This window comes from Pygocentrus nattereri, chromosome 13 (genome assembly GCF_015220715.1).
Source record: "Pygocentrus nattereri isolate fPygNat1 chromosome 13, fPygNat1.pri, whole genome shotgun sequence".
In the NCBI taxonomy this organism is placed as follows: Eukaryota; Metazoa; Chordata; class Actinopteri; order Characiformes; family Serrasalmidae; genus Pygocentrus; species Pygocentrus nattereri.
In genome coordinates, this window is record NC_051223.1 from 30,099,564 (window position 1) to 30,113,299 (window position 13,736).

The following is a 13,736-nucleotide window of genomic DNA, read 5'->3' on the forward strand; positions in this document are numbered from 1 at the left end:
CAACCAGAAACCCTGGATCAATGCTGAGGTTCGAACCAAACTAAGAGCTCAGGCTGCTGCCTACGACTCTGGTGACCTGGCTAGCTACAAGAAGGCCAGATATGACCTTCAAAGGACCATCAAGCTGGCCAAAATGAGCTACAGGGCCCGAGTGGAATCCAACTATCTTGGCTCTGATCTCAGACGTATGTGGAGTGGCCTGCGCACCATCACTGACTACAAAGTAGGTGTGATCTGTGATGGGGGTTCTTCCTCCTCACTTGCAGATGAACTCATTATGCTCATTTTGAGGCAACTAACACCCCACCTGCTGAGAAACTCCCAGTAGATGAGGAGAGCTGCGCTCTAGCCATTCCCCTGTCTGAGGTGGTAAGATCCTTCAGGGCAGTTAACCCACGCAAGGCACCCAGTCCTGATGGCATCCACAGCTGGGTACTTAAAGCATGTGCCAACCAGCTGGCTGAGGTTAAACACTTCCAGCCACCATGGCTCCTCACCAATTTGCATACCACTCCAACAGATCCCCAGACGACGCCGTTGCACTAACGATACACACTGCTCTCATGCACCTGGACAGAAAGAGCACATATGTACGAATGCTGTTCATTGATACAGCTCAGCATTCAACACAATCATCCCACCACACCAACACTATTGTGAGATCTGCCCGTCAGCGTCTCTTATTCCTGTGTAGCCTTAGGAAGTTTGGTCTGCCTCTGCAGAGCCTCAACAACTTCTACAGGTGCACCATAGAGAGCATCCTCACAGGCTGCATCACTGTCTAGTACAGCAGCTGCACCGCCTGCAACCGCAAGGCCCTTAGAGGAGTGGTGAGGATGGCAGAAGCCATCATAGGCAACAAAGTACCAGCCTTACAGGACCTGTACCAGTCCCGCTGCCTCAGGAGGATCAAAAAGATCTGGTCAGACAGAAGCCACCCAGCACATGGCCTGTTCACCATCCTGCCATCAGGCAGGAGATTCCTTTTTTTCTTTTACCTGACAGTCTGGAATAACATTCCCGGTCAGCATTTCCAACAGATCCTTCAAGAAACTAAACGTGTTACACCAGTTTGGAAGTAGTTTTTTTGACAGCAGTCAAAGAACTGCAGTACCTTGTCTGGAATAGGTGTGCTTTACTTAGAATCAGAGTAATAAGGAAAGAACCCCACACCTGCAACATCTATTTCACTTCCAAACTGAAGCTAATGCATCTCTTTCAGTTACATCAGATAAGGTTGATTATAGTCTGGTTTATAGTCTGGAAAAAAGCAGATCAAGAGCAGAGATGATGACAAACCTTCCCCTAAGAGTAGAGACTGTTCATGCAGCAAAACTAGAACAAAAATACTCTCAGAAGATGAGCAGTCATCTCCAGACTACACATACAAGAGTTAAGGTCAGATAGGGCACTTTTAAAAACTCTTGTTTATTACATACATCATTTGATATTTTAATTTTCAAGCTGGCAAAGCTAAATATTGCAAACAGGCTAACTAAACGGCCAAAGCTGCATTCACCTGCATGCAAACCAAATCTAATTCTGCTATTGTGCCTACAGCGTGTCAGTGCTGCAGTTTCAGCACAAGGTGGCGATAAATCCTAAGGAAGACCAACACTTCCAGTAAAAGGCTTTTTTTGTTAAATATTATACATTTTCCCTTCCTGTATTAGCTGTGGTTTAACTCATGGTTTAACAATTGCAGAAATCATTATACAAAATTAATAGTTAGTCTTATAACCCTCGTATTTTGTGAGATACACATATTAATTTAATGGACAGCGATTTGATTCATTAGTTTTAACTCCTCGTGAAAAAACAACAATCACACACACACACACACACACACACACACACACACACACACACACACACACACAAAAATTGACCCTGTTCCAAAAGAACTCAAAGTCCCATGCGCCCTTGCGCGCAATCCAGGCTGCTTGGCGAGCTGTTTTCTCATCCTGGCTCGATGGTGCTGAGGCAGAGGAGAGGTGTGGTCAGCTGCGCTGTCAGACGCGCACCAACACATCCAACACTAACCCTTTCTCTGACCACAGCAGAGAGCTATAGGCTCCCTCTCAGGATCATCTGACCCGGACTGGTGCTGTGGGCGGATTGGAGCATCTCTGCGCTGGACAGAGGGGGGTGCAAAGCGCGGCTGAGTGAGTGAGTGTGCGGGAGGGAGGATCTGAGCTGCAGCAGCTCTCTGACGGATCTGTGGAGGAAACGATGAGCACCGGTGAGTCTGAGCAGTGCCGAGTACATCATGGGTGTGTTGCATGGACTGTAATCGACCTCTGTCTTCACTGCAATCAGCGTCTTTTGTTTGGCTCCTGGTGCAGCGTTAGAGGAACATGTAGACGTCCATCGACATCATTTCATCTCTACTCTTACAGCACACTGCAGGCCGTGTTACAGCAGCCTCTCTGCTGGTGTTCATGCCCTTTCGGTCGTTGTGTTATTTGTGAGTGTATGTCTCTGTGTGTGCGTGGTTGCTGGTTTGGCTGTCCCACCTAGCCACCTATCAGAGTCCAGTGCCCTGTCATTATGTTGCATTGCAGTCTTCTATTACAAGAAGTGAATACTGTACCTTAGCAGGCTGGCTGACTGTGCATGTGTGCTGTCTGCCTGCCCAGGTTTGATTTTATACAAGGTTTAATACAAGAACGACTGAGTGTATTATTTTGCTTTGTCAAATCGAAATTAAAGCTGAGCTAGCAGAATGCTCTCATTAGTATGTAGGCTGAGTGCAACATGTCAACCAGAGGCAAGAGCTTCAGTATCTTTCTTTATTTCACTAACAATGAAAAAATAAGATAGGGATGAATTAGAGGTGGGCCATATGAAAAAATAGACAAATACGAATACACAATACAAAAAATTTATTTTTTCACACAGCCGATCAGTTGGAACTGAGAAAAAAGAACCAGCAATGCTACATTTTAAAAAACACTATGAAAAACTGTAAATAAAATGCTTTTTATTCAATCTTTGGCATATTGTGTTGCACCAAATCCAGTTAAGCTGACTAATTGTGCTCTTTGCATAATGAAATAGACAGTCAGTCAGTGTTCTACATGTACCGATGATATCCGTGAAATATATACAGGAAAGCATATTGTTACATAATTTATCGTGATAACAATTGATATTGTCATATTGCCCAGGTATTAAGGTGATGAGACTAGCTCAAGTTTATACTACAGTTTCTTTTGCTATCCAGACAGTAATGATGTGATGTCATGATATATCAGGAGAAAATACACAAATTAATTGTTTCAATAAAGAGACACTTACTTTAACCATCACTGCATCTGTTGCAAAAATACCTGCTTGCCTCCCTGCATTGGTGCCACAATAGTCCAGTTTAAAAAGTAGGAAAACCCCCTTCAGATGATGCATCTTGAAGGTGGTTGGAACTTTTGAAAAAACTACAAGCCCTTAGGGGCGGATACATGTGGGCAGGTTGTTGGATTTTTTTTTCTGCTAGCTGGCTAATAGAAAAATAGGCCAGATAATAATGCATAGTTAGGAAGCTGACTATTACATTTGTTTCTTTATGGGGTGTAATGAAAATAGTTGAGTCTGTCAGAAGTTGATGAATTAAACTCACACGAGTTTCTACACACGACTTAATAAACTTAGATAAAAAGTTGATGTTCACTTGTGTAGCAGTATAACTAAACATGCTGTGGCTGGAGAGAAAGACATTGCTCTATAGAAAGAATTTAGCTAGCTGAACGAAAAAGACCACTTGATGAACTGCTTTAGGTATTGTATATATTCTGAATGGTGACTGTAAGAATCATTTTAGTCAGAGAATTGCTGTAAGTTTATTTTGTCATTCCTCTGTACAACAGGATTGTACAACAAATTCAGTAGTCCAGAGGAAGGAAACAGAGGAGTCCATTTATAAACATGATTTTTCTTATTAAGCAAACTCTCAAGTCATTCAAAGTGAAAGGAAATCTTTTACCCACTATGGGTTAAATCACAGCCCAGCCAGTTTAGTGATACATGAGAGTCATTCGTCTTGTGCATGAGAAAAATGATTTTCTGCTCAGTGGGTGATGATGGAACATGATGGCTTGTCGAGGTTACATTCGGAACAGTGAAAAGTTTTTTCTAACCTTAGCTATCATGGTTAGCCTAGCCACACTTTTTCAGACTTCTTAGTCATGCCTGTCGTAATATTAGCAAAGTAAAATAATAAGTAGACTTCTCATTGGCTACTACTATGTAAAATTAGGTGTAAGATGTCAATTTTTCTCACTGTCTTTTACATGAAACTTTTACATGAAAATGCTTTGAGAATCTCATGAGTTGTATTTTTGTTTCAAAGGAGGTTACTAATGGTAGTTTGATGAATTTGTGTTGTGTAGTGCTGGGCCATATAAATATTGTGAAATACTGTTTATCTTAAAAATTCCTAAAGTTTACCAATATTTTATTTTTGCCATATCGCCCACCTGTAGTGTGCTTGGTATTGTAGTGAGAGAACTTGGAATAACAAGAAGCTTGGTTTTCTGTATAACTGCTGAGCCTACAGGGCACATGCAGTGTTGCAGAATATTGCATAACACGTCCAATAACATCTTCAATGCTAGTTTTAGGCTTGTAAGAACTATGTTGGCACAGTAAAAGTTAGTGTACTGTTTTAGGACTCTAGTAGGAAGTTTATTGTAAATGAAAGAGGACTATTGTCATCTTAATCTGAAGGTCTATTCTGAGTAGGTCTTTATGTGTTCATTCAGTAAAAGACAGTTTACTCCATTACCAGAGAAATAATCTTGTTCAATTATTAAGAGACCCTTATTAGTCCCTCAACAGGGAAATTTCACCTCCGCATTTAACCCATCCATGAAGTGAAACACCATGTACACTCTAGTGAGCACACACACACACACTAGGGGGCAGTGAGCACACTTGCCCGGAGCGGTGGGCAGCCCAATCTGCAGTGCCCAGGGAGCAGTTGGGGGTTAGGTGTCATACTCAAGGACACCTCAGTCATGTGCTGTCGGCTCTGGGCATCAAACCGGCGACCTTCCGGTCACGAGGCTGGTTCCCTAACCTCCAGCCCATTACTGCCTCATGTGAAAGTCTTTAAAAGATGGCAGTATTACCAGTGGTACTTAGTACTAATTTACTTTGCTGTGTCTTCATTGAGCAGTAATGATGTTTTGTAGTACAGAATTGGTGGTAATTGACTAACTGTCTAAGAGCAGACATTAGCTACTTTGGCAGACCGCTAGTCCTTATGCTCTGGACTTGCTCAATACTTGTTATAGACATGTTCTTCTCATTCGTCTCACTTTTCAGAAATTCACTTTTTGAAATCCCTTGATGTTGTCATACTCAATATTTAGTTGAGGTGTTCCAGCTATGTTTGTTGTATCATAAAGGTCTTACTTTTAAAACTATAACATAATGTTTTCTAAGAAGACTGTGTTTTCAACCTGACATAGTGCAGCTTCAAAATCACCTATTGAGATGTGCTGTGCAGTGGCACATCTGTGCATCCCTTTCTTTCTGATGATGGAAGCTCCTGCATAGTAGTGCTGAAACAGGCCCAAAGGTCTGTGTGGTGCTCTGTGTGCTTACAACATCACCCTTTCCTCCTGACTTTGTAGCAGACTTTGACTGCTCCTACTACCTGAATGAGGTTTCACATATTTCACATGGAGAATTTGTTCCATACTTTTCAGAACTGTGTAAATGGCCTTGATTTATTATATGACATACACATTTGAAGTCAAACTAGCTTAGGAATAGCACTTTGGTGTAAATGTAAGTGCTATTGTGTGTATGTGTGCATATAAACAGTTTAGACAGTAATAGCTGTCTGAAAGCAAGAGACCACAGCTGATGTGGACACATACAGGAATAGATAAAGGCAAGATTTTGTCACTTTTGATAAACCAGTGCATGACAAAGAGAGAAAAGGAGAGAACGAGGACAGATAGACATTGATAGAGAGAGAGAGAGAGAGAGAGAGAGAGAGGGAGACACAGAGGGAGGGAAAGAGTCGCCAGTAATTAGCTCTGAAATGTAACATTGGCCTGTGACATTTCCCTTGTCTTGGCTTTTATTTGTGCGTGTGATTGAAGGAAGGAGTGGCTTCCAGTTGACCCTGTCAATCACACAGTCTACCAACCACAGAGCACATAGACATGTTATTTTAAACAGCAGCTGTGTAGCAGCACAAGACCTAACTGAGAGAAAAGAATGGAAAGTGATATTCTTACCTACATAATTTGTTTAAAAGCTCAGAAATAAATATGCAAACTCAATATGTTGCTGCTCAAAGCATTTATGATGAGGCAAAGGTCATACGTGAAAATGCCTTAAATTAGTTGTTGACAGTATACTGTATTCCCATATATGCAATGCAATTAGAGAAGCTACTGGGCCATGAATGTCATATAGGCAGAAATGCAAATGTTACTGTGGCTCTTCTGTAATATCTCCCTTAATAACTTATTGTTATTATTTTAAATTATTTACTTAGTAATGCTGAAATAGTGAAGCAGCCAGGGAGGTTTGGGTGGGGTATGTCTGTCATTTTATATATATATATATATATATATATATATATATATGTGTGTGTGTGTGTATAATATATTTTTATGAGTGTGTTTTTTGAAAACAGTAATTATTTACTAAAATAATGAGTGAGACAGAGAGTGCTCACAGTGACCACAGTCACTTATCACGTCTCTGGGTCTGTGCTTTTGTATTTTCTTTGACTTCTGAATCCAAAGCAAATATTTTAGCATTAGAGCTGTAATTGGCACAACTATGCAAACCAGGCCTCTGTTTATTCTGCAAACCTCTAATAGCAAGTGGCCCATGGCTGACCTGCCGACACTACCTGTGCTCGAGTTAGAGAGAGAGCAAGAGAGAGTGAGAGAGCAAGGGAGAGTGAAGGAGTCAAATATGTGTGCAGATTGTGATTTGATTTACTGTATAAAGATGCATTAATATCGGACTTGTGGGCCAATATGGATATTTATTTTTTCATTTACATATCTGTTTTGGCCAATACATGAAGATTACTTAAAATGTAGAAACTGGAACTAGATCTGCCTGGATTTACACTATAGAATAATGGTACATTTAATTGTAGAGGGTTAAAATATTTGTAAAGTGTGGTAAAACGAATAAAATGTGAACATTTTGGGATTGTAGTCCAGCATTGTCCAAAAATGTTCTGCTCTTATATACATCATCATGAAGTATCAGTCAAAGCATCAGTCCTGTCCAATGCTGATAAATGTCTTCTCGCCTGGATTCCCTTAGCTTCATTTTTTCTTTCAGTAATGATGATGGAATATATTTAGATAAGAATATATATGATTATCACATTGAGGCCATTGTGCATAATTTTTTGACTTCATGAAAGCTACAGATGTGCTTTTCGTTTTATCTTGGCACAGTTGTCTTTGTGGAGAAATGTAAATTGTTTTCACAGTATGGGGTGCTCCCCCTCCCTATCGCTCCTCATTGCTCACTAGGAGTTCAACACAGAGTCACAACATTTAGCACACAGAGCCAACAGTGTTATATTATAGGGAACAGCAGAGTTATAGGGATAATATTTTAGTTTGGTTAGGTTCATTATCAGTTATCAGAGGTCATTTCCATTCTGCTATCAGAATGGCCACTAGGGGGCCTGCAGAAAGAGGTTTTCGGCTGATGCCAAAACATTTCTGATACCCAATTTTTTGTTGCATGTTCATGTGTGCTTACTGACATGTAGCATGTTTCTGTTGTGTTACCCTTCTGCCTCATCAGTTTGACATAATTTCCCATTTTTTATCCTTTTTTCTGTTTTTTTTCTGTCAGTGTTTTCCTCTGCAAAGCATATGGTATTGCAGAGCATAAAAGTAATTACTGTGTAGCCCCTGATGCATAGGCTTTCTACCAGTAACATTAGCTATCCAACTTCTTTTTATGCATTAGCCAGCTAGCAGGGAGCTAGCAAAAGACATGTTTCAAATAAAATGTCCTATAGTATCAGATCTAAGACAAATATGTCCTCCCATCTCCAAGATACATCATCAGATGTAAGACCACTGGAGGTTGTGGCACCACTGTAGGAGGCAAGGACATTTAAGTTTTTCATTTTAGCCAGAGTCCTGCTTTAGCTATGCAGATGGGTCCACATTTCAGTTAATCACACTCATAACTATATACTTCGCGTGATAACCACAACTTGCTTTCATAGTTTTTACCTAATAATTAATTATAGTGCAAGTTGCTGAATATCCATCCATCCATCCATTTTCCAAGCCGTTTCTCCATCAGGGTCGTGGGGGAGTTGCTGAATAAAAAGTCTTAATATTAGCAACTGAATAATAAACCTGCAGTTCGGTGGGTTATCCCTAGTGTTAGGATTCTCTACTAAATATGATGTATGGTGTTAACATAGTGTGCACCGGATGTTTGATTGTGTCAGCAAAATAATGTGTGGACAGTTGTTGACTCAGTGTTCAGACATAGCTTGCTCTGTGCTGCCAGCCAGTTCCTGCTGAATTATGGATTGTCTGGTTAGTTAGTGCAGTGTTTCTCAAACAAGGTTATGGAGGCCCTGCACATGTTAATGGGCTGTTAATGAGCTGATTAGTTGGATCAGGTGTATCAGGGGAAAACACTAAAAAGTGCTGGGCAGTGGGGAAAGACTGAGGTAGTGCAAGTAAACTGGCATTTTAACTGAACAGCAGCTCAATGATAACCTACACAGATGAAAAGTCTAACTTGTGCACTCCATCACTTCGTCTCTCCGAGGCACTCATGCTTGATTTGTTTTCCTTTGAGGAGATTTATGTAGGTCTCTATAAAAAACTTTAGACATATCTCTCTGTGCCCTTCTCAGTCTATATTTATCACACCCTTTTGAAATGCCTCATTCCTCACACAGAATGTTCGTCGTGAAAGTCAAAAGGAAGAGTCTTTTTTAGCTCCAGAGGCTCAGAGGAAACATGGAATAGGTAGATATGGGATTTCTGTGCCAAAAAACAATCGCTAACTGATAATTAACACCTTGTGATTTATATTCATGTCAATAATGTAGTTTTGCTTTTTTTGTGTTCTAAACCCAGTTCTCCATGAAATTCATATCAAGTGTGATAAGCATGAGGCAAGTTTAGTTGATATGACGATATTTTATCACAATAAATGATGTCACAATGCACTGATTGTAGATATCTTCAGAACTCAAAGAACACTAACTACATCTTATATTACAAAGTGAGCATTTAATTGGATTTAGTGCAATGCAGTTGGTAAAACATTGTGATTGTAGTTGTAGATTTATTATTATTATTATTATTATTATTATCATCATGTTTTTAATTGTGGCACTACAGGTTCTATGTTACAGATGATCTTTTCCAACTTTCTAAATCTCAGGAAACTAAATATCATGATGGATATCATGTATTGTGAAAATGTCTTGAAGTATCATGTTATAATATTTTTGCCATATCACCCACCCCTACTCTAAACATGGCTCATTCATTAATTTTACATAGAAAAATCAGATCTGACAATTGTCAGAGTTGCATATTTAGTGAGTGCTCCTATTTAGAGCAACTGACAATGGAATATGAATATAAATTTATCCTGCCTTCCGCCCGAAGACTGCTGTGATAGGCTCCAGCACCCCCCCGCGACCCTGACGGAGAAGCGGCTTAGAAAATGGATCGATGGATGGATGGAAGTCTTGCCCAAACAATCTTCTTGGGAATAAAACCTAAGTGGACCTGTAGAATAGTTTTTCCCACCTATACTTCCTATTTTAGACCGGAAAAGAATGGAAACGCCCAGCATTAGTGACTATACATATGTTAGTGCAAGTGTGAAAAATAGGGAGCTAAATTATTGGTCTTAGTTATTGACTGTACTTCCTGGGCCAATAATTATTCAATTTTAGCATTATTTAGCAAATAATATATCAGCTTACGATATACTGTGTACTTCTAGAAAAAAACTTTAAACTCTATTTCAGTCTGTGACGTCCAACTCTAAACTTTTTGTTATGGTACCTGTTCTTGTACTGGAATGTACTGGTGGAGTATCATAATTAACACCCCCAGTATGACAGAGAATGACAGAAGATAGAGGAATTCAGCGCACTCGTGACAACCCCAGTGTAGCATCCTTGTGACAAAGCGACTGACCCAGGCTGGTTTAATTGCTATTTGCTGTTTGTGACCCCAGTAGTATGTAATGCATTGAGGACCAGACAGAGCCCTGTTTGGGGTTGTTTGTCAGGCTTCTACTTGCCTTATGAGTGGATGAGGGGTGGGGGTTGGTATTTGCTGCTGAGGCAATTCCTCCACCCCTCTCCATCCTCCCTCTGTGCAGACATGCCAGAGTATCACTGTCCTGCAAGTAATGAGAGAGCATTCTGTGTCTATGATGCTTTAGGTGTCCATTAACTAAACCTGACAATTCAATACAGTAGTTTCTTTCAAATATGCATGATCATGATTCACTAAAAGGTCCTGGACATTGTGGAAGTGTGGCGCTAACTGTTTTGTATTGACTTTACGTGGTGGAACACTGAATTGCACTTGAGTCGCATAATGTAGAGTTTCCTGCAACTCATTTAAACCCAGCAGCATGAATTACATGAAATAAGTGTTATGAATTTTATGAAACCATTTCAGAGCATTGATTACAAACAGTGTTGACTCAGTATACAAGAAAATGACATTTTGATGTCAGTTGATGTTTTTGAACACTTGAGGAGACACTCCTAACTGACTGCATGCAAGATTGGAGGTTTTTCATTCTGTCACTTACCAGTTACCAGTCATTAGTTTAATAGCCAGCTAATAGTGAAAGCTGTTTAAAATCTTTTTTTTCCTTTTACCCACACTCATTTAGCCCTTTTAGTTCTTTTTGTCAAGCATATTTACAAGTACCGGTGTAGTTATAGCTCTCTCCTTGCTTTCTGATACAGCCATTTTAAACAACGACAATGACTGCTTCAAAAATTATGCAAAGACTATAAAAAATGGTAATAATTATTCATGTGTAGATAGATTACAGGTTGCTGATAAGTTTATATTGCAAAAATGACTGAGTAGATCTCATCTGACTAACTAGTGTAGTAACTAAATATATTGTGTTGTATGCGACTTTGTTTTTGAATCACTTCATGTAACTGGACAATTGCATGGAAATTAGGTTACAGGCAATTCACAACATGCAGCTAGTTCATGCTTGAGAGCTTAACTGTGTAAAACGAGGCTTGGAATTAAATGTATTTATTGCTGTGTCTTTAATGTATATGATTTCTTGTATAATGCCAGCAGTGTGGGCTATGAAAAGTAACTGCTACTTCTAAAAATCAAAGCATGTGGAAGAGGTGAGTGATAGACCCTGCCCTGAGGGATGATTTTATATCTAATGCAAGTTCAGGTAAGCCTTGTGTGTGGTAGTGGGGTAGGTGGTGGAAGCACTAATGCCTGGCCCTTCCCCATAGCAAGGTGTGAGTTTGTGTGTGAGAGATAGGGAGAGACAGAGTGCTGAGGTTTGATAAGTGAACATCAGTACTGTGTTTTAGCTGTGAGTCAGGTTACATGGCGGAGAGTGAAGGACACATACAGTGTTGTAAATTATTCATTGCTTTGTATGTGCAGCTGTGTAGCAGTATATATGTGCAATATGCAATTTTCAGCATTGAAAAACTAACATTAAAAAAAAAAATTTAATTGTGTGCAATACACTCTGAGTATTATGGGAACCTATCTGTGGTAACTTTTCTTGGATCTTATATTAGTGTCCTTTAGGAAAATGTCTTTTTACATTATACCATCACTTTAACAGCTAAAAGTGTCAGGAGCAAGGACTGATTTGCTTGGTTGTCAGTATTGACAATATTGGCAGTACTCAGAGTGCAAAGGGCTCAAGGATACATTCTGCATTGTCACTGATCTCTGATATTTCCAGTGAGACATTCACAAGGTTGGTCAAAATTAGGGATACACTAGCACAGCCAACTCCAGTACCTGTTTCTTTGCTTTCACTGCGTGGGGTGAATGAATACAAAAGGCGTGTTGTAGCGAATTCTTCCTCATTTGTTGTGTGCACAGCATCATGCAACCATATAGAAACTGCAGATTACACTGGCAATTTCTATTGTTTCTTTTTATAATTAACTTTATTACAATTAATCTTTTGTAAGTTAAGAATGTTTGATCTGAAAATATATAGTCATTTGCACATGTTTGGGTACCTGTGGTCATATTACATGTTCTGTTGAGTTTTTAAGTTATAACACATTTCTTTGATGGACAGTTACTGTTTATTTGCTGAATTTAACATGCTTAAAAATGTATCCAGAACATGTGGCATGTAGATGTTGGTGGATGTAGTATGTTAATTTTTGGTCAATGTTTTATATTCAGAAAATTCAGAAAACATCTAAAGTGTGCAGAAAAGGACTGTTAAGTTTCTTCACTGTAGGAAATTTGTTAACTTATTTTCACTTCCACGTAATTTGACCGGGGGTGTACAAACTTTTGCATATGACTATGCGTTCAAAAATTCATAAATCATATCTGTAGCGCTAAAATAAATGTGGACATCAAACATGTCTTGGCTGATTGACTTCAACAGGGGTACATGAGAAGTTGTTCAGACTATTCCTTTATACTGGTATGGTGTTTTAAATTCTTAAACTAAAGATGTGGTGCCTAAATAACATAAAATCAAATACATTATACATTTGTAAACATATTACATACAGTAATACATTGAAAATAAAGCAACTGGCATTTTAGTAGTGATTATAATGCTAAATATTTATTTATTAGTTATTGATAATGTATCATCAATTATATAGGTATAGCTGCCGCATTCTGATCTTGGCTACTGTCATAGCTTGGGGTGAACATATTAGCTGGTAGCTACAACATTAGATTGAGATGCTCTAAAATACAACTTTCATTTGAAATATTATAGTTTTATAATAAACAATAAATAAACATCAAACATTACCATATTACTTTAATTTTCAGTCAATTTTTGCTGTATTGAAAAATTATATTGGCCAATTCAGATTGTGCATTAGTTGAAATAATCAGTGTTTTCTGTAATCACATTTTATAGTGTAGTTCAGTTGTAGTAGCTAAAAAGGGGTCTGGGAGTGTAGGACATAGAGGAAGGTAAGGGTCTTTAAGTCACTGATGAGGTGCAGAAGAGAGAGAGAGCATGTGTGTGTGTGTGTGTCAGTTCTTAAGGGAGCGTTCTCTGCCGAGAATGAGATGCAAAGCAGCTCAACTCCAGAAGAACAAACTGAAGGGATTAGCTTTGCCTCATCACGGTAGGCTCAGACTCAGTCCAGTGAGAGAGGGACACACAGCTCTGAATGTGGGTCATGTGCTTCAGCTTCTCAAATCTACTACTGAACTTACTGCAGCATGACTCGGATGCCTCAGCTTAGAGGCTACAGTATCAGCTTACGCTCTTGTGATTTTGTTCATGCTGGATTATTACCAGGGCTGTGTCAGAGTTTGCATGTATTGAGATGTACCATATTTTTGCTCTTTGCCCTTACTCTGTCACGTTTTAATTTCTACATATGCAAATCACACAGACATGCAAGTTAATATCCATAGTGCAGGGGGTGGCAAACTAAGGGATGTAGTCTGGTGCTCCTTGCTGCAACACACTAGATAAACCTGGCAGTTAAGTAGAATCAGGTGTGTTTGAATTTACAT

The 13,736-nt window shown here is 39.3% G+C and overlaps 1 protein-coding gene across 1 annotated transcript in view; it reads left to right on the forward strand.

Moving 5' to 3' along the window:
* The first annotated feature begins 1,955 nt into the window (after window positions 1-1,955).
* The window catches only part of ablim2 (actin binding LIM protein family, member 2), an 89,941-nt gene continuing 78,160 nt past the window's right edge, over window positions 1,956-13,736 (forward strand). The window contains exon 1 of the mRNA XM_017702019.2: window positions 1,956-2,242. Within this exon, the coding sequence (XP_017557508.1) occupies window positions 2,233-2,242 (10 nt within the window). The 5' untranslated portion in view covers window positions 1,956-2,232. The remainder of the gene's footprint in view (window positions 2,243-13,736) is intronic.